This window comes from Anolis carolinensis, chromosome 2 (genome assembly GCF_035594765.1).
Source record: "Anolis carolinensis isolate JA03-04 chromosome 2, rAnoCar3.1.pri, whole genome shotgun sequence".
Lineage (NCBI taxonomy): Eukaryota > Metazoa > Chordata > Lepidosauria > Squamata > Dactyloidae > Anolis > Anolis carolinensis.
The window spans coordinates 303,130,986-303,152,747 of NC_085842.1; the positions used below are offsets into that span (position 1 = coordinate 303,130,986).

Consider the following 21,762-nt stretch of genomic DNA (forward strand, 5'->3'; position numbering starts at 1 on the left):
CTATGCCACAAACAACTATCTGTATCTCTTTTATTACTCAGTATGAAGGATACAAATCTGAGGTTTAGGTGATATATATTTAACATGAAGACCAGATCAAAAATTTCCATCCAAACACAGCCCCCCTCCCCCCAAAATTCTATTGCTCTTGAATCACCATATGGCAACTTGGCTATTTAATCTGCAATGAACATAAACTTATTTGTCTATCACGCAGTTCTACACTATTCAAAGAATACATGAATGCACAAAGGATTCAGAGTAGAGTCAATTAAGTGGCTTTTCATTCCATAGCTAGATCAAACTACCTCTGAAGTTCTCCATGGCTTTATTCTGTGTTGTTTTAATCTTCTGTTATGTCTTTGCCATGACATCTTCTTTAGCCTTTCCATACATTATTACCTGAAGGTCTCTTTCAGTGACAGCACCTACTTTTCTGTTCCCATGGGCGTTACTGTCCCCTGAACAAATATAGAGTGGTCATATTTCTCAGTCTTTACTTTAAGTGGAAAATTCCTTGTGGCAATGACTCATCCATTTTTGTCAATTTAACAAAAACTGATCGCACAATATAAAATAATGATAATAAAGGTTTTTTTCTCAGATGAATAGCATCCAGTTATTCTTTGGTTTCCCAAGCTACACAGGAGGGCACTATGAGCAGTCCTTATAAAAATCAAATCTCTTTTGACTGGATGATGGTTTAGTTCCTTGAATTCATAGAATTATTGACTTACAGAATTTGAAGGGCACTTCAAGGCCAATCTTCAGCTTCATACAAAAAGCTCACGGATAGAGCCACCACCTTAAATGTATTGCTGTTCAGGCTCTGCTTGAAGACTTCCAACAATGGGGAATCTGTTACCCTACTAGCAAAGTGGTTTTACTATCCAACAGCTCTGGCATCATGACATTTCTCCTTATGTTCAGTTGAAATCTGTTTGTCCTTTAACATATGTTCATTATATCTAGTCTTGTCCATTTGAATCTATTTAGAATCAACTTGGTAACAGAACAGAAACGCTGAATTCAGGGCTATAATTTAGCTATTAGTATATTTCAGCAATTTTGTTGGATGAAGGTTTTGTCATTGTAAGAAGATATCATTTATTTTAAAAGTACTGTGACATTCCAGTCTTCCCTGCTTCAGGCTCAGCATGCTCAGTTCCTTCAGCCTCTCCCTAGATTTGATTTTTACTGAAGTTCTGCATATTCCAGAACATGGCTTCCAAATAACTTGTAAGAATCATACTTGCTACATGTGTATACAATTAAATTTAGTAAGTAACAACAAAAAGCAGGCCTTTATCACAATGCTGCACAATTGTAAGATATTAAAATGCTTACTGTTTTAGTTCCATGATGCAGTGTAATTTCATGTGAGTCAGGAATCTTCCTCACAGGATCCTACAATTTTATTGGAAAAACATTTAGTGTGTACATAAAATTCATATACAATATTTTGATAATTATAAAATATACAAACTATATGAACTAGGTCTGTTGTGAACTTAGTTTTTATCTCCAACATTTCTTACTGGTAAAACATATAATAGAGATTGGAACTCATAGCCTCTTTGCAGGAAAACGGGGGGTTCAACATTTTAACACATATTTGAAAATAGCTGATGTACAGTATTTTAGAGAAGGCCACTCCTAAAAATACTGTATCTATCTAATTTTATAGTCACAATGGCTTGAACACACCTGGGTCATTATCCTTCCACAACAGCGTGAAAGGACTTGTACTCTTTCAAAATATGCACAAGGTTGGTATTCATTACTTCTTGTTCAAACACTTTCCCTATCATTTCAAGTGGTCACACTACACAGAACTCAGCTATACGATAACTGGGTAGAATCAAAATTCACGTTGATGTTAGTACTTCTGTTGGGACGATAAAATAGAGGAAACTTCTGAGTTTTCCAGAACTCTTCTTCAACAGAAGGGTGGTGAAGTTCAAACATCTAAGTCACCTATTGTGGTCATCATCAAAGACACTGACAATATAAAAATGAGCTTTAAACATAACTTTTTGTCCAGTCTGCTAATATCTTCCTTTAAAAAAGAAATGCAAGTAAGGCAGATTCAAACAGCTGAGAGAAGATTAACTAAAAGAGCTTCTAAGTTAGTCCAAGGTGGTCCTGGGCAAAGACCATTTTTTGACAATGAAATATTACCTGCAGCTATCACTTGCACAGCATAAAATGCACATATCTAACGCTGTGTTCTTAGTATTCCAGAACTGAAATAAGTATATGCCGAAAAAAGAACACTAGCTGTCCTGTCCAACGGATTCCAGAGTTTTAAACAAGACTCTTTAATCAAAACAGAACTTAAGATAACAACCTCCAGGGACATGCCTTGGCATAACATCTCTTAAATTAGCCAAATATTTATAAAGAATCAGTGTGACCCATTCCATTTTAGTAAATTTAAACTTCCTAAACCATAGGATATACTATAAATATATCAAACCCACCCCCACAATTGCCTATATATGAGCACAAACCCAGTTGCAAGTTGAGATCCATCCAGTCACTTCATTCCAAAGAGCTGCAAACTACAGAAAATAATATTTCATTCTCTCCTCCCAAAAAATTAGGTAATATATTCTAAGGAGTGATGACTTCTGAGACAGAAGGCATTCTACACTGCTTCAAATGTTAGCCAACACCCAACTAATTGCAGTAAGAAAGTATTTAATCTAACTTACAGCTTTCCCTCATTTCCCTTTGTTTCCAACATTAAGAGGTGATTGTTGTGACTTGTTGTTGTATGCCTTTTAGTCATTTCTGACTTGTAGTGACCCTAAAGCAAACCTATCATGTATGGGGTTTTTTCCTGGCAAGTGTTATTTTCCTCTTAATTTTCCTGGCAAGTGTTGTTCACAGGAGGCCTATCTCTGCCTTCTTCTAAGGTTGAGAGTGTGTGACTTAATCAAGGTTCACCCAGTGGCTTTCCATTCCAGAGTGGGAATTTGAACTCTGCTCTCCAGAGTTGTAGTTCAATGTTCAAACCATTACATAATGCTGGCTCTCCAAAACAACAACAGCAACAGGAACAACAGAAGACTTGGGGGAACCCCAAAGTTTTCAAATGTACAAGAAATTAATTAGGAAAAAAGACATAAAAATACATACAACAATTATGCTCGACGATCAGGAGAATGGACACAGGATAGTCAAACATCTCATGGAACGGGGGAATATTCTCAAGAAGGGCACGCGTGATTGACAGAAGCCATTAATACAGTCATTTTTGTCACATGTCCTATCTGTGGCTATTACAGCTCTAATCAGGTGTTCTACGAAGCAGAATTTCTTATTTAGATACATATACCACACTGAGTTTGAATTTAGTAATTCAGTACACTAGTCTTGCATACCCACAACCATGCTTAGGCCCCATCTTACACTGCCAAATAACAAAGTTTCACAATGCACTTTAGCTTTATTGAATTGCACGATATGAGTCTACACTGCCATATAATGCAGTTCAATGCAGTTATATTGCATTATGAAGCTGCATTATATGGCAGGGTAGATTGGGCCTTATAAATTCCTCAGGAGAAAGATAATGAGAAGAACACATATCTCCATGTTCTTTCTCTCATATTCTAAACAGCTGAGGTTAACCTTTTCATTCCAACATCTCTGGTGGAATTCAGTTGTGAAGCAGGTCCAAACATTTTATCTACAGGTCACATTATCATTAGAGAAGATATTTTCCTCTTCATAGAATCACTGAACCATAGTTAGAAAAGACTGCATGAGCCATCTAGTCCAACCCCCTTGCCATGCAGGAAAAGTACAAAGTACCCCTGACAGATGGCCATCCAGTGTCTGTTTAAAAACCTCCAAAGGAGCCTCCACTACACTCCGACCAGGTCCTCAGTGTTGCTTAGGATCAGATTCAGAATAGCTGATCCCCTTGTTGCCTCTTCTACCTTCTAGACAATAAAACTGTCTGCAAGCAAAGTGAGGAATTTGTTGGATTTTGTACTCTTGGAAAAGTTTGTTTTCCAACAAAAATCAAAGTAGTTGAAATCCCTCATTACTACTATATCACTTCTTTCTGCATGTTTGATTATCTGGTCAAGGAAGGCTTCATCCAGTTCTTTGTCTGGCTTGGGGGTCTGTAGTGGATCCCCACTACATCCTTTCCAGTTCTCGTTCCCTTGACTCTTATCCAGATGCTCTCAACCTGGTTTTCTGGACTGAAGTCTTGCATCTCTTCACAGGTATAGATAATTTTGACATGTAGTGCTACTCCACCCCATCTCCTATTTCTCTGAAATAAGTTATACCCCCATTGCTACATTCCAGTTACAAAAATTGTCCCACCAGGTTTCAGTTATGCCTATTACATCGTAACTGTTGCACCCCTAGGCTACGTAGGCACCTCAAAACCACACTGGAGCCCCAGAATATAAGCAAGCAAGCTGTAAATCAAGAGCAAAGTACTTGAAAATCTTGAAGCAAGATTCTATAAAAGTTGCTCAAAGAACATAGTCCAAAACCGGATATCAAAGTAAATACCAAGAAAGGTATCAAGAAGAGTCCAAACAAGATTAATACCAAGGTATGCGTCAAACGATAACCACAGGAAGCAAGACTAGAATGCAGGATTAAACTCCAAGATAGTCCAAGGAATGAAGTCAATGCAGAAACACAAGGCGAGGGTCGTGACTAGAATAGAAACCAAACGGCAAAGTCACTAGAATATCCAACTGGATTCACAGGCCAAAGCAAGGCTGAAACTTGAAGCAAGATACACAGCTGCAGGAATACACAGGAACACTGAGCAAAGATCTTTCTCTCTTGGATTAGCAATGTTACCACCTCTGGCTGTGGCAGGGAAAGCAAACCTCTTTAAGGGAAATTCAAGGTCTTTCTCCCATGAAAAAATTACTCATTAGTTTGCTTCAAAAGCAAACATCTACTTCTTCTCAGAAACTCTAGTGAGCTATCGCTGTCTTCATGTCAAACTCATTATCCCTTTCCACTGTATCAGCTCCCACATCCAAACTAAAATGTCCATCTGGCACCTGGAGCTCCGACCTTGATTGCTGTGAGGAATGTGATTCAAAATGCCTGCTTGCAACCATTCTGTCTCTGGTCCCAGAGTCCACTGGTACAAACTCTGGCTGCACCTCAGGCTCTGGTTGCATCTCAGGCCCAAACCCAGAGTCCTCTGGAGGCTCTGGCTGCATCTCAGGCCCAAACCCTGGGTCCTCTTGCAAGGCAGGTGCAGGGACAATCACCCGCAGAATGGAGCTAATCTCAGGCTGGGCTACAACAGTAACTGTCTTGATGTGCTAAAAGTTGCAGTTCATCTTGTTTATTTCCCATGCTCTGGGCTTTAGTGTAAAGACATCTAAACCCCATGGGACATTCCCGTTAGCTGTTTATTTGAGATTATTGTTTTATTGTTCTTTGTGGCCCAGTTTGTTATTTGCTTGCTGAAACTGTATTTTTATACATCAACTTCCTTTATGTTACAGGGTGTCATGAACACCATGGCCAAAGTATAAATATTAAATGATCACAGTGAGTCTCTACAGAGCAAAAGGATTCATGGGCCTTTGTGGCACAGGCTGTTGAGCAGCTGCAATAAATCACTCTGACCATGAGGTCATGAGTTTGAGGCCAGCCCGTGGCGGGGTGAGCACTCGTCAATTAAAAATAAAAAATAGCCCCTGCTCGTTGCTGACCAACCCGAAAGATAGTTGCATCTATCAAGTAGGAAATAAGGTATCACTTATAAAGTGGGGAGGCAAGTTTAACTAATTTACGACCTGGAATGAGGAAGTGCCGTCTGTCAGGACCCAGGCTACAGAGCACCAATAACCATACGCAGAGGCCAGATTCAATCTAATATCTTTATTAAGGAAATATATAAGATTAATAAAAATAAATGTAAAAGTTAGTTCAGAAGCAGACCTTTCAGGAAAGGTCAATATTAGTCCCAAAAAGCAATGTCCAATATGAAATATTATGATCCAAAGTTGTAATCCAATAACCGAAACACTCACTTTGCCAGGCAAAGTGAGGGGAGATGACAAGGTCCTTTAGTCCATAAACTTGAGCAAGGCTAGGAAATAACTTGATACTTGAAGCAAGGCTTAAAACGTGGAACAAGGTAACAAGGAACAAGAACAAGGTCCGTGGAATAACTTGGTAAAATCCGTGATACAAGGCAAGGTATAGTCCCGGGAAACAAGCAAGGTCCGTAGGTAAACAAAGGCTGGAAACTGGAGCGAAGGCTGGAAGGCAGGCAAAGGCTTGAGCAGGAACGAGGCTTGAAACGGAGCGCGCTGTCCAAACACAACTCGCTCCGGAGGCTGACGAATTGACTCCGCGAAGTTACTACGCGGGTAAAACACCTATATAGAGTCTAACTTTCCCGCCGAAGCAGTTCTCTGGGAACCAGAAACGAAAGCTAAACTCTGGGACCAGATGTTTGACTCCCTAAAGGTTCTCACGGAAAGCAGTCTTAATTGGCTACATTCTTAGCTGCAATTCTAGCACTCCTGCGCGAAGCTGCTTCCAAACCCCTCTGTTGTTTACAAAACTCACGGCGCAAGAACACGGGAGATGTGGGCTCTGGGTTTGTTTGACATACTTCTGGGACACAACTTTCTTGCAGGTGCAAGGTTCCCAGATCTGCCTGGGAAAGATCTGGCTGAGAAGATTCCAGTTCTGACTGGGAAGGTAAAAAACCCAAGTTTTCTTCTTCATCAGGGATTACAATGTCCTGAGCAGGACTACAAGGCCCATGGGTCATCACACTATCCCCCTCCTCAAGGCCCCTCCCAAACTGGGACTCTCTCCCCGAGGCGCGAGGTCGCGGCTTGACGGGATAGGTCTGATGAAAGCGACGGGTTAGATCAGGAGCATGGACTGTGGAGGCGTCTTCCCAAGAGCGTTCCTCAGGGCCAAAACCCACCCAGTCAATGAGATATTGTAGGCGGCGGCGGTGAAAACGAGAATCCAAAATGTCCTCAACCTCGAACTCCTCCTCCCCATTCATCAAAACAGGAGGGGGGGCCGGTTGGTCTGTATCAGGACGCACACCATCCGCCGGAAGGAGCAGGGAACGGTGAAACACTGGGTGGATGCGCATTGAACGCGGAAGTTGGAGTTTGAAAGTCACGGGGTTTAATTGCGCCACCACTGGATAGGGGCCAATGAAACGGGCATCTAACTTCCGGCAAGGGCGGTGGGAGGGCAGAAAGCGAGTGGACAGAAAAACCCGATCTCCTACCTTGATTTCGGGGCCCGGCTGGCGATGTTTGTCAGCGTGGCGTTTATAGTCCTCCTTGGCTTGGTCTAGTTGCTGGAGCAAAAGTTGTTGTACCGCTGTGAGTTCCTGCAGCCAATCCTCTGCTGCGGGAACTTCTGAAGTTTCAATGACAGGGGGAAAGAAACGTGGATGGAAGCCGTAGTTTGCAAAGAACGGCGTTTCTTTTGTAGAAGCTTGAACTCCATTGTTATAGGCAAACTCTGACAGTGGTAACAGAGAAGCCCAATTGTCCTGTTGGTAGTTTACATAACAGCGAAGATACTGCTCCAAAGTGGCATTGGTGCGCTCCGTTTGTCCATCTGTTTGGGGATGATGAGCTGAAGATAAGCGAGAGTCTATGCCCAATAGTTTTTGTAGTGCCTTCCAAAAACGAGAGGTGAATTGAGATCCACGGTCTGTGACTAAACTCTTGGGCAATCCATGTAGTCTGAAAACATGTAGAAGGAATAGATCTGCAGTCTCTTTGGCCGTGGGAAGACCTTCACAGGGAATGAAATGGGCTAACTTGGTGAAAAGGTCCACCACCACTAGGATCGTGGTGAATCCACAGGAAGGTGGTAGGTCAGTGATGAAATCCGCAGAAATTATTTCCCATGGCCGAGATGGGGTAGGAAGGGGATGCAGAAGCCCTGAGGGCTTCTCCCTTCTTATCTTGGAGCGCTGGCATACTGGGCAGGTGTTGACATATTTTTCCACATCTTTGCGGATCTTGGGCCACCAAAAATCCCTTAGGATCAGATGCATGGTTTTAAATAGTCCGAAATGCCCTGCTGGTTTGCAGTCATGACACAGACGAAGCGCTTTTTCCCTGCCCGGTCCGGGTGGGATATAAACATGATTTCTATAGCATAGCAGTCCATCTTTAAGCGAAAAGGGAAAATGCAGACCTTGACGAAGTTGGTCCTGCGCCCAGGCATCTGCTTGCTGACTAGCCCTGATTTCTTGAGCACAGATGGGTCCTGGAGTAGAGGAAGTTGAACCAATGGGAGTGGATTTGGTGTTCCCCACTGTGAGCGTGGCAAAGTTCTCGGGTTGTAGTAATTGGGATTCAAAGGTCTCCTTGCGTCCTGCAGCGTATTCCGGTTTACGTGACAGGGCGTCTGCTTGCTTGGTTTGGGCTGGGGTCACATAATGAATCTGGAAGTTGAAACGTTCAAAGAACAAAGCCCAACGTTGCTGCCTCTGATTTAGTTTGCGGGCAGTTCTTAGATGTTCTAGATTTCGATGATCAGTGTGGACTTCAATGGGAAATTTGGCCCCTTCTAGCCAATGTCTCCAAGTTTCAAAGGCTGCCTTTATGGCCAGTAGTTCCTTTTCCCAAATGGTGTAATTTCTCTCTGGTGTGGTTAGTTGACGGGAGTAAAAGGCACAGGGACGAAGGTGGTCTCCCACCGGTTGTAAGAGTACAGCCCCAATCGCCACATCAGAGGCGTCCGCTTGCACAACAAAAGGGGTTCCAGGATCTGGGTGCTGTAGAATTGGCTGGGACGTGAATAATTTCTTTAGTTGCTGGAACCCTTTCTCTGCTTGATCAGTCCAGCGGAAGGGCTGTTTTCCACGGATGCAGCTAGTGATTGGGTCAGACCAGCGGGCAAAATCTGGAATGAACTTGCGGTAATAGTTCGCGAACCCCAAGAAACGCTGCACCTCTTTCTTGTTAGTTGGCGCCCGCCATTCCAATACTGCTGAAACCTTGGCTGGATCCATGGAGAGCCCTAGAGGCGAGATACGGTATCCAAGGAAATCTACCTCTTGTAGATCAAAAGCGCATTTTTCCAGCTTGGCATAAAGTCCATGATCCCGCAATCGTTGTAACACCATTTTGACGTGGTTCTCATGTTCTGATTGTGATCTAGAAAACACCAAAAAATCGTCCAGGTAGATTATCAAGAACCTATCTAGATAGTCCTGAAAAATGTCATTGTGTGATGACCCATGGGCCTTGTAGTCCTGCTCAGGACATGGTAATTCCTGATGAAGATGAAAACTTGGGGTTTTTACCTTCCCAGTCTGAACTGGATTCCTCTCAGCCAGATCTTTCCCAGGCAGATCTGGGAACCTTGCACCTGCAAGAAAGTTGTCTCCCAGAAGTATGTCAAACAAGCCCAGAGCCTACTTCTCCCGTGTTCTTGCGCCGGGAGTTTTGTAAACAACAGAGAGGTTTGGAAGCTGCTTCGCGCAGGAGTGCGAGGATAGCAGCCAAGAATTCTGCCAATTAAGTCTCCTTTTTCGTGAGAATCCTTAAGGAGTCAAACATCTGGTCTCAAAGATTAGCTTTCGTTTCTGGTTCCCAGAGAACTGCTTCGGCGGGAAAAGTTAGACTCTATATAGGTGATTTACCCGCGAAGTAACTTCGCGGAGTCAATTCGTCAGCCTACGGAGCGAGTTGTGTCTGGACAGCGCGCTCCGGTTCAAGCCTCGCTCCTGCTCAAGCCTTGCCTTGCTATCCAGCCTTCGCCTTGCTTCCCAGCCTTGTTTATCTACGGACTTTGCCTAGTTTCCCAGGATCAATCCTTGCCTTGTTCCACGGATTTATCAAGTTATTCCACGGACCTTGTTCTTGTTCTTAGTTACCTTTGTTCCACGTTCAAGCCTTGTTCCAAGTATCAAGTTATTTTCTAGACTCGCTCAAGTTTCATGGACTAAAGGACCTTGTCATCTCCCCTCACTTTGCTTGTCAAAGTGAGTGTTTCGGTTATTGGATTACAACTTTGGACCTTAATATTTCATACTGGACATTATTTCTTTGGACTAATTTTGACCTTTCCCGAAAGGTCTGCTTCTGGACTATCTTTTACATTTGCTTTTACTAACTTTATATATTTCCTTAATAAAGATATTAGATAGAATCTGGCCTCTGCGTATGGTTATTGGTGCTCTGTAGCCTGGGTCGTGACAGTTTGACTCCGCCACCCTAAGCACCAATTAACCTCGGCCAGAATGTCTACCGGAACCGTGCCCGGTGGGCAGCCACTGAGCTACACCATCAGCAAGGACGAAGTGGATCGCATCCGCGACAGACTCAACGCCCAGGATGGAGAAATAAAGGGCTTGCGGGAGCGCGGAATCCGCCTCCCGGCCATGGCGTTGCCTACCAAGTTTACTGGAGAAGCTTCTAAGGTTCATGTTTTCCGTCGCCAATGTCAAGCATATCTAGAGGCCCGTGATGCCGAGTTTCCCCAAGAAGACATCAAAGTGGCGTGGGTTTACAGTCTTCTAGACGGGCCAGCGGCCAATTGGGCGACGGCACTGTTCGACCAAGCCTCTCCACACCTAAGATCAGCGCAACACTTCTTGGACCACCTCAAGGAGACTTGGGGAATCGAGGACAATTTGGAGGCAGCCGGTCACAAACTCCGTCGCCTTTTCCAAGGAGACAGACCTATGTCTCAGTATATAGCCGAGTTCCGAGTGCTGGCCCACAACACCGGCTGGAACGATGTAGCCCTCAGAGGACAATTCCGGGAGGGTCTCAACATTGAAATGCTGGAAGAAATCTCCAAGGTGGATCCTCCCCAGACCCTCGAGGCACTCATTGATCAATGTTTACGGGCTGAAGTCATGATTGCCAACAGGAAACAGTGGGTTCGAGGCCAGGGCAGTAGAGCCGGGGCAAAACCCCCCGCTCCCGCCAGCGTTCAGCCACGTCCAGTGTGGAGACCCCCACCGCCAACCCCATACCCCAGAGGAGGCGAGGAAGTGCCGATGCAGTTGGGCAATGTGCGTCCCAGACTAGATGCCGCCGAGAAGGCCCGTCGTCAACGCTTAAACCTCTGTTGGTACTGCGGGAACGGGGGCCACTTCGCCAGAGAGTGCCCAGCCAAAGGGAAGCCTGCCGCCCGTCTTGCGGCGGCGTCCTCCACGGAGACGAAGGCGTCTGAGCCGACTGGCACACAGCCGGCGGGGGAAGCCAACGACCGGGTGTAGAGAGGCTCGCCAACCCGGTCAAAAAATCCATTCAAGAGCCGCCAACCGGGGTCCTGTTCCTTCTCGTGGTCACATTATGGTCAGCAAAAAGGGGACCCGTCATGATCCACGCCATGATAGACTCTGGAGCTACCAACAATTTCATTGATAGAGAGTATGCCGACTCTCTGGGATTACAATATCATGATTTCAAGAATGCCCGTGTGGTGCAAGCCATAGACGGCCGCCCCCTCAAGACGGGCCCCGTAAGTCAGTGGTCGGAACCCACCAGGATGTGGATAAGGGAACATATGGAAGAGATTTCCTTCTTTGTTACCGAGGTTCCCCATTTCCCTGTGATTTTGGGAATCCCATGGCTGACTCTCCACGACCCTAACATCTCCTGGTCCAACAGAGAACTGCAGTTTGCTTCACCGTACTGCCAAAACCATTGCCTCGTAGCCAAGGTCTGCCATGCCACGGACACCGAGCCCATCATCACCTTGCCAAAGAAGTACTCCGAGTATTGGGATGTATTCAATGAGAAAGAAGCCGAAAAATTACCCCCACATAGACCTTATGACTGTGCCATTGACTTGGTGGAGGGGGCCCAGATCCCGCGAGGGCATCTCTACTCCCTGACTGAACCAGAGCAAGAAGCTCTCAGGGAATTCATAGAGACAAACCTTCGCAAGGGATTCATCAGACCCTCTCAATCCCCAGCCGCCTCCCCAGTGATGTTTGTGAAGAAGAAGTCAGGAGAACTACGCTTGGTGGTGGACTACAGAGCATTGAACAATATCACCAAGCGGAACAGCTATCCCCTGCCCTTAATCTCGGATCTACTGGATCGGCTTCGAGGAGCCAAGGTTTACACCAAGCTGGACCTTCGGGGGGCTTACAACTTAGTTCGCATCAGGGAAGGGGACGAGTGGAAGACCGCCTTCCAGACCAAATTCGGATTATTCGAGTCCCGAGTTATGAATTTCGGTTTATGCGGAGCTCCCGCAACGTTCCAGCATTTTGTCAATGACATTTTTCAGGACTATCTAGACAGGTTCTTGATAATCTACCTGGACGATTTTTTGGTGTTTTCTAGATCACAATCAGAACATGAGAACCACGTCAAAATGGTGTTACAACGATTGCGGGACCATGGACTTTATGCCAAGCTGGAAAAATGCGCCTTTGATCTACAAGAGGTAGATTTCCTTGGTTACCGCATCTCGCCTCTAGGGCTTTCCATGGATCCAGCCAAGGTTTCAGCAGTATTGGAATGGCAGGCGCCAACTAACAAGAAAGAGGTGCAGCGGTTCTTGGGGTTCGCGAACTATTACCGCAAGTTCATTCCAGATTTTGCCCGCTGGTCCGACCCCATCACTAGCTGCATCCGTGGAAAGCAGCCTTTCCGCTGGACTGATCAAGCAGAGAAAGGGTTCCAGCAATTAAAGAAACTATTCACCTCCCAGCCAATTCTACAGCACCCAAATCCTGGAACCCCTTTTGTTGTGCAAGCGGACGCCTCAGATGTGGCAATTGGGGCTGTACTCTTACAACCGGTGGGAGATCACCTCCATCCCTGTGCCTTTTACTCTCGTCAACTAACCACACCAGAAAGGAATTACACCATTTGGGAAAAAGAACTACTGGCCATAAAGGCAGCCTTTGAAACTTGGAGACATTGGCTAGAAGGGGCCAAATTTCCCATTGAAGTCCACACTGATCATCGTAATCTAGAGCATCTAAGAACTGCCCGCAAACTAAATCAGAGGCAGCAACGTTGGGCTTTATTCTTCGAACGTTTTGACTTCCAGATTCATTATGTGACCCCAGCCCAGACCAAGCAAGCAGACGCCCTGTCACGTAAACCAGAATACGCTGCAGGACGCAAGGAGACCTTTGAATCCCAACTACTACAACCCGAGAACTTTGCCACGCTCACAGTGGGGAACACCAAATCCATTCCCATTGGTTCTACTTCCCCTACTCCAGGACCCCTCTGTGCTCAAGAAATCAGGGCTAGTCAGCAAGCAGATGCCTGGGCGCAGGACCAACTTCGCCAAGGTCTGCATTTTCCCTTTTCGCTTAAGGATGGGCTGCTTTGCTATAGAAATCATGTTTATATCCCACCCGGACCGGGCAGGGAAAAAGCGCTTCGTCTGTGTCATGATTGCAAACCAGCAGGACACTTCGGACTATTTAAAACCATGCATCTGATCCTAAGGGATTTTTGGTGGCCCAAGATCCGCAAGGATGTGGAAAAATATGTCAACACCTGCCCAGTATGCCAGCGCTCCAAGATACGAAGGGAGAAGCCCTCAGGGCTTTTACACCCCCTTCCTACCCCATCTCGCCCATGGGAAATAATTTCTGCGGATTTCATCACTGACCTACCACCTTCCTGTGGATTCACCACGATCTTAGTGGTGGTGGACCTTTTCACCAAGTTAGCCCATTTCATTCCCTGCGAAGGCCTCCCCACGGCCAAAGAGACTGCGGATCTATTCCTTCAACATGTTTTCAGACTACATGGATTGCCCAAGAGTTTAGTCACAGACCGTGGATCTCAATTCACCTCTCGTTTTTGGAAGGCGCTACAAAAACTATTGGGCATAGACTCTCGCTTGTCTTCAGCTCATCATCCCCAAACAGATGGGCAAACGGAGCGCACCAATGCCACTTTGGAGCAGTATCTTCGCTGTTATGTAAACTACCAACAGGACAATTGGGCTTCTCTGTTATCACTGTCTGAGTTTGCCTACAACAATGGAGTTCAAGCTTCTACTAAAGAAACGCCGTTCTTTGCAAACTACGGCTTCCATCCACGTTTCTTTCCCCCTGTCATTGAAACTTCAGAAGTTCCCGCAGCAGAGGATTGGCTGCAGGAACTCACAGCGGTACAACAACTTTTGCTCCAGCAACTGGACCAAGCCAAGGAGGACTATAAACGCCACGCTGACAAACATCGCCAGCCGGGCCCCGAAATCAAGGTAGGAGATCGGGTTTTTCTGTCCACTCGCTTTCTGCCCTCCCACCGCCCTTGCCGGAAGTTAGATGCCCGTTTCATTGGCCCCTATCCAGTGGTGGCGCAATTAAACCCTGTGACTTTCAAACTCCAACTTCCGCGTTCAATGCGCATTCACCCAGTGTTTCACCGTTCCCTGCTCCTTCCGGCGGATGGTGTGCGTCCTGATACAGACCAACCGGCCCCCCCTCCTGTTTTGATGAATGGGGAGGAGGAGTTCGAGGTTGAGGACATTTTGGATTCTCGCTTTCACCGCCGCCGCCTACAATATCTCATTGACTGGGTGGGTTTTGGCCCTGAGGAACGCTCTTGGGAAGACGCCTCCACAGTCCATGCTCCTGAGCTAACCCGTCGCTTTCATCAGACCTATCCCACCAAACCGCGACCTCGCGCCTCGGGGAGAGGGCCCCAGTTTGGGAGGGGCCTTGAGGAGGGGGATAGTGTGATGACCCATGGGCCTTGTAGTCCTGCTCAGGACATGGTAATTCCTGATGAAGATGAAAACTTGGGGTTTTTACCTTCCCAGTCTGAACTGGATTCCTCTCAGCCAGATCTTTCCCAGGCAGATCTGGGAACCTTGCACCTGCAAGAAAGTTGTCTCCCAGAAGTATGTCAAACAAGCCCAGAGCCTACTTCTCCCGTGTTCTTGCGCCGGGAGTTTTGTAAACAACAGAGAGGTTTGGAAGCTGCTTCGCGCAGGAGTGCGAGGATAGCAGCCAAGAATTCTGCCAATTAAGTCTCCTTTTTCGTGAGAATCCTTAAGGAGTCAAACATCTGGTCTCAAAGATTAGCTTTCGTTTCTGGTTCCCAGAGAACTGCTTCGGCGGGAAAAGTTAGACTCTATATAGGTGATTTACCCGCGAAGTAACTTCGCGGAGTCAATTCGTCAGCCTACGGAGCGAGTTGTGTCTGGACAGCGCGCTCCGGTTCAAGCCTCGCTCCTGCTCAAGCCTTGCCTTGCTATCCAGCCTTCGCCTTGCTTCCCAGCCTTGTTTATCTACGGACTTTGCCTAGTTTCCCAGGATCAATCCTTGCCTTGTTCCACGGATTTATCAAGTTATTCCACGGACCTTGTTCTTGTTCTTAGTTACCTTTGTTCCACGTTCAAGCCTTGTTCCAAGTATCAAGTTATTTTCTAGACTCGCTCAAGTTTCATGGACTAAAGGACCTTGTCATCTCCCCTCACTTTGCTTGTCAAAGTGAGTGTTTCGGTTATTGGATTACAACTTTGGACCTTAATATTTCATACTGGACATTATTTCTTTGGACTAATTTTGACCTTTCCCGAAAGGTCTGCTTCTGGACTATCTTTTACATTTGCTTTTACTAACTTTATATATTTCCTTAATAAAGATATTAGATAGAATCTGGCCTCTGCGTATGGTTATTGGTGCTCTGTAGCCTGGGTCGTGACACATTGACAAAATGCTGGAACGTTGCGGGAGCTCCGCATAATCCATAATTCATAACTCGGGACTCGAATAATCCGAATTTGGTCTGGAAGGCGGTCTTCCACTCGTCCCCTTCTCTGATGCGAACTAAGTTGTAAGCCCCCCGAAGATCCAGCTTGGTGTAAACCTTGGCTCCTCGAAGCCGATCCAGTAGATCCGAGATTAAGGGCAGGGGATAGCTGTTCCGCTTGGTGATATTGTTCAATGCTCTGTAGTCCACCACCAAGCGTAGTTCCCCTGACTTCTTCTTCACAAACATCACTGGGGAGGCGGCTGGGGATTGAGAGGGTCTAATGAATCCCTTACGAAGGTTTGTCTCTATGAATTCCCTGAGAGCTTCTTGCTCTGGTTCAGTCAGGGAGTATAGGTGCCCTCGCGGGATCGGGGCCCCCTCCACCAGGTCAATGGCACAGTCATAAGGTCTATGTGGGGGTAATTTCTCGGCTTCTTTTTCATTGAATACATCCCAATACTCGGAGTACTTCTTGGGCAGGGTGATGATGGGCTCGGTGTCTGTGGCATGGCAGACCTTGGCTACAAGGCAATGGTTTTGGCAGTACTGTGAAGCAAACTGCAGTTCTCTGTTGGACCAGGAGATGCTTGGGTCGTGGAGAGTCAGCCATGGAATTCCCAAAATCACAGGGAAATGGGGAACCTCGGTAACAAAGAAAGAAATCTCTTCCATATTTTCCCTTATCCACATCCTGGTGGGTTCCGACCACTGACTTACGGGGCCCGTCTTGAGGGGGCGGCCGTCTATGGCTTGTACCACACGAGCATTCTTGAAATCATGATATTGTAATCCCAGAGAGTCGGCATACTCTCTATCAATGAAATTGTTGGTGGCTCCGGAGTCTATCATGGCGTGGATCATGACGGGTCCCCTTTTTGCTGACCATAAGGTGACCACGAGAAGGAACAGGACCCCGGTTGGCGGCTCTTGAACGGGTTTTTTGACCGGGTTGGCGAGCCTCTCTACGCCCGGTCGTTGGCTTCCCCCGCCGGCTGTGTGCCAGCCGGCTCAGACGCCTTCGTCTCCGTGGAGGACGCCGCCGCAAGACGGGCGGCGGGCTTCCCTTTGGCTGGGCACTCTCTGGCGAAGTGGCCCCCGTTCCCGCAGTACCAACAGAGGTTTAAGCGTTGACGACGGGCCTTCTCGGCGGCATCTAATCTGGGACGCACGTTGCCCAACTGCATCGGCACCTCCTCGCTTCCTCTGGGGTATGGGGTTGGTGGTGGGGGTCTCCACACTGGACGTGGCTGAACGCTGGCGGGAGCGGGGGGTTTTGCCCCAGCTCTACCGCTCTGGCCTCGAACCCACTGTTTCCTGTTGGCAATCATGACTTCAGCCCGTAAACATTGATCAATGAGTGCTTCGAGGGTCTGGGGAGGATCCACCTTGGAGATTTCCTCCAGCATTTCGATGTTGAGACCCTCCCGGAATTGTCCCCTGAGGGCTACATCATTCCAGCCGGTGTTATGGGCCAGCACTCGGAACTCGGCTATGTACTGAGACATAGGTCTGTCTCCTTGGAAGAGGCGACGGAGTTTGTGACCGGCTGCCTCCAAATTGTCCTCGATTCCCCAAGTCTCCTTAAGGTGGTCCAAGAAGCGTTGCGCGGACCTTAGGTGTGGAGAGGCTTGGTCGAACAGTGCCGTCGCCCAGTTGGCCGCTGGCCCGTCTAGAAGACTGTAAACCCATGCCACCTTGATGTCTTCTTGGGGAAATTCGGCAGCACGGGCCTCTAGATAAGCTTGGCATTGGCGACGGAAAACATGAACCTTAGAAGCTTCTCCAGTAAACTTGGTTGGCAACGCCATGGCCGGTAGACAGATTCCGCGTTCCTTCAAACCTTTTATTTCTCCATCCTGGGCATTAAGCTTATCACGGATTCGATCCACCTCATCTTTGTCGATGGTGTAGGTAATCGGCTGGCCGCTCGGCCCAGGTACGGTTCCGGTAGACATTCTGGCCGAGGTTAATTGGTGCTTAGGGTGGCGGAGTCAAACTGTCAGGACCCAGGCTACAGAGCACCAATAACCATACGCAGAGGCCAGATTCAATCTAATATCTTTATTAAGGAAATATATAAGATTAATAAAAATAAATGTAAAAGTTAGTTCAGAAGCAGACCTTTCAGGAAAGGTCAATATTAGTCCCAAAAAGCAATGTCCAATATGAAATATTATGATCCAAAGTTGTAATCCAATAACCGAAACACTCACTTTGCCAGGCAAAGTGAGGGGAGATGACAAGGTCCTTTAGTCCATAAACTTGAGCAAGGCTAGGAAATAACTTGATACTTGAAGCAAGGCTTAAAACGTGGAACAAGGTAACAAGGAACAAGAACAAGGTCCGTGGAATAACTTGGTAAAATCCGTGATACAAGGCAAGGTATAGTCCCGGGAAACAAGCAAGGTCCGTAGGTAAACAAAGGCTGGAAACTGGAGCGAAGGCTGGAAGGCAGGCAAAGGCTTGAGCAGGAACGAGGCTTGAAACGGAGCGCGCTGTCCAAACACAACTCGCTCCGGAGGCTGACGAATTGACTCCGCGAAGTTACTACGCGGGTAAAACACCTATATAGAGTCTAACTTTCCCGCCGAAGCAGTTCTCTGGGAACCAGAAACGAAAGCTAAACTCTGGGACCAGATGTTTGACTCCCTAAAGGTTCTCACGGAAAGCAGTCTTAATTGGCTACATTCTTAGCTGCAATTCTAGCACTCCTGCGCGAAGCTGCTTCCAAACCCCTCTGTTGTTTACAAAACTCACGGCGCAAGAACACGGGAGATGTGGGCTCTGGGTTTGTTTGACATACTTCTGGGACACAACTTTCTTGCAGGTGCAAGGTTCCCAGATCTGCCTGGGAAAGATCTGGCTGAGAAGATTCCAGTTCTGACTGGGAAGGTAAAAAACCCAAGTTTTCTTCTTCATCAGGGATTACAATGTCCTGAGCAGGACTACAAGGCCCATGGGTCATCACACCGTCAGAATGGATGATGAAGCAGCTGCTCCCCCTGTGGCCAGAATTGAACATCCCCTCAGAAGAAGGTTAAATTGCCTCTGCATCTGTCTGTCTCGGTCTCTGTTTGATGTGTTTATGGGCATTGAATCTTTGCCCTATGTGTGTATAATGTGATCTGCCCTGAGTCCCCTTCAGGGTGAGAAGGGCAGAATATAAATACTGTAAGTAAATAAATAAATAAATAAATAAATAAATTGTCTTCACAGCTTGGTCTCTTAATCAATATGCTATACTGACTCTCATTATCAAATAGTTTCATTTGTAGTACTGAGCAATACTATACCAGTGCAGGCACACCTCCATTAACAAAGTATCTGGGAAAGAAGCTGTTTTTTACCCAATTGTTTTAACTGACCATCTTACCCAGAGACACATATACGCACATGGATTTTATAAGCTGTGTTTAAAACATTGGAAGGAGATCACAGGTTTTCATATTCCCAAACCCCAACTTCTGTATTCTCATGGGCACATTCCATTCACTTCTGGAAATTATAGCTACACTGATAGCTAATCCAAGTTAGCTCAACCATGGTTAACCAAGCTGATGAAATTCCCACCATTAATTAAGCAAATTAAGGAAAGATCATATAATCTTGTAGTCTATTTCCAATTCCTTATGTATCAAAAAGAGAACTGGAACAACCATATAAAATTCCCTATTCATGTCTTAACATTATATTCAATCCCAAACTAGATCCCTGTGATACTATTATAGCCCTTGCTACCTACAACCAATTCAATGTATATGTAGAAGATATGCAAGGTAATTCTGCAAATGCATCAAACTTGTCTTTCAGAAGACAGGACACACGTGTTAGTCCATGTAAGTACCATTGTATTCTCTGACTAGTAAGAGACCTTTAGCATCTCAAAAAGAGATTTGAAGTTCCTTTTAAGTGTGGGCACCAGAAATTGAACCACAAATGTCTGCAGGCAAGACATGTGGTCTGCCACTGAGCCACAGTGTCGCCCAATGATTGCAAATTTGCTATCTTTGTTAACCAGAAAAATTAGGAGGAAAAATGCACATTTCATGGTGGTTCTTCTAAACAGGAGGGGGCTCCCAGACCCCACCCGTTCTCATATGATATCAAGAAAAGATCTGCACAACAGTATACAAAACAGCAGTGACCACAGGATGGCTTTGGAAGGAACAGAATAGCTTGGTGGTTTGGAGGGACTCCTCAATGGAATTGCTCGACAGCTAAGAAAACTAAACAAAAGACTTGATTAGCATCTCTCAGACATAGCTGACGTATAACCTCATGGGTGTTCTATTCCAAAATCACAACTAGACACTACTGCAGTCTCATTACAAACATTAAATACTTTAAAAAGCATTCTGTAAAATCCTTCCAAAAACACAGAACAAAATAACAGGATGTTATGGTCTGGGACAGGCATCTAGAGTGCTCCAGATGTTTTCAACTGCAACTCCCATCGGGTTTATCCAATAGTGAGGATGAATAGAGATGCAGATCAAGAGTATCTGAGGGCTACCAGCTGCCCACCTTTGGACTAGTGTTTTACAATAGCTGTAAGAAATGTTGAACCTCTATGCCTTTATTCTTTTATCTATATATTTTCTTCTACTGTTTGTTCAGTTTTCTACATATGGATACAACAAAAAGGAATGCATTAACACTGACAAATCCATTTTATTTTTATATGAACAAAGTATCTGGAATTTTTAATTTTGGCCAACATGGAAATACAGTAAGAGGAAAGAAATGGAGGATTGACTGTTGGTAAATCTAATATCCACCTAGAACAGAGTTCCTCAAATTGGAACTCTCCAGGATTGCTACAACTCCCATCATTCCATCATCCTGGTAGCAATAATGAGATATGTCATCCAAAACATATGGAGAGGATAGTTCCATCTATTACTAGGAAATCTCTTCACTACCATTATTGCATGAAATGGAACAATATAGAAAAGAATTGTGTAAAAAAGAATCACGTTTAACACAAAAGTACAAGAGCCAGAAACTAAAGCTGTGTAGTGATTATGATGGGTAACAAATTGCTACTAATTGGGACTGGGCAAGAGGTTAGTAGGCATAATCCCAAAGGTAGGGAAAGGACTGTAGAAAAAAACAAGTTTAGAAAGAAACGAAGTTATTACATATTCAAATATATATGATCGCACAGCTTGAGTAGGTCATGTACCTCCCTGTGAGTAAGCTTGGAAAAATGGAAGTATACTGATCAGCCTTAAAAGGCAGATGCTACAATTCAATCACCAGTATCCATAGGGCTTACTATAAACTCAACTCAGTGGTATTTCTTGGATAGAAGAATGATAAATCAAGTGAGTAATGTATGATGTTTCCTGTTTCATGGCCCTTAAATGTTTGAGACAATATTATACAAGCATATTTACCAGATGATAGTGAAATCATTGAACACTGACAAAATACGGGAGGCAATCATCCAACTGAAGAAAGCTTGAGCCATTCGGCATTAGATAGGTCAAATACTATATACTGTACATTATTCAGAGGGGCAGAAGATTAACAGCAGATTTAGCTATTGTATTCAGAAGGCACCCAAATGATTTCACACACACAATTTGTTTCTGCGTGTTATACCTAACAACATACACAGACATTTTAAAACAGACTGAAAAAAACCAAGGCAGTGTTTTAAGCAAACCAGTATAGTTTGGTTAGTTAATTTCCTTCAGCAGATTTTTAAAAATTATGATTTAAAATTGTATTGAAGATGCTACTTTGCATTTTTTATTTAGTCAATGTTTTAAATTAAAAATAACCAAGTATGTATTTTAGAAACTGCTGCCCGGTTAGTTGTGGAAATCTTTTGGGGGGAAAATATCATAGGAAATTCTATTAATTGATTCCATTCTTTCAGTTGAGCATTTGGGTCTTAACAGAAATTGACAGCATGGTAAGGCAGCCTTGCACAATGGAATGGAATAAACCTTCTAAAATACTGTTATTTTTTTTTAAAAAAATACAATATGTTTAACTTACTGTAGGCAGAAAGGGCAATTTCATGCAGAATGTGAACAGCTGGTTCCAA

General features: G+C 45.2%; 1 protein-coding gene across 8 annotated transcripts in view; it reads right to left on the minus strand.

Moving 5' to 3' along the window:
* Window positions 1-21,762, minus strand: part of wdr70 (WD repeat domain 70) — a 218,253-nt gene that overhangs the window by 181,120 nt on the left and 15,371 nt on the right. For all 8 annotated transcript variants that reach the window (XR_010003615.1, XR_010003614.1, XR_010003613.1 and 5 more), the window contains exon 6: window positions 1,348-1,407. Coding sequence is in view for 5 of the 8 variants with exons in the window: in XM_008116097.3 (XP_008114304.1) it covers window positions 1,348-1,407 (60 nt within the window). In the remaining 3 variants the exon portion in view is untranslated. The remainder of the gene's footprint in view (window positions 1-1,347; window positions 1,408-21,762) is intronic.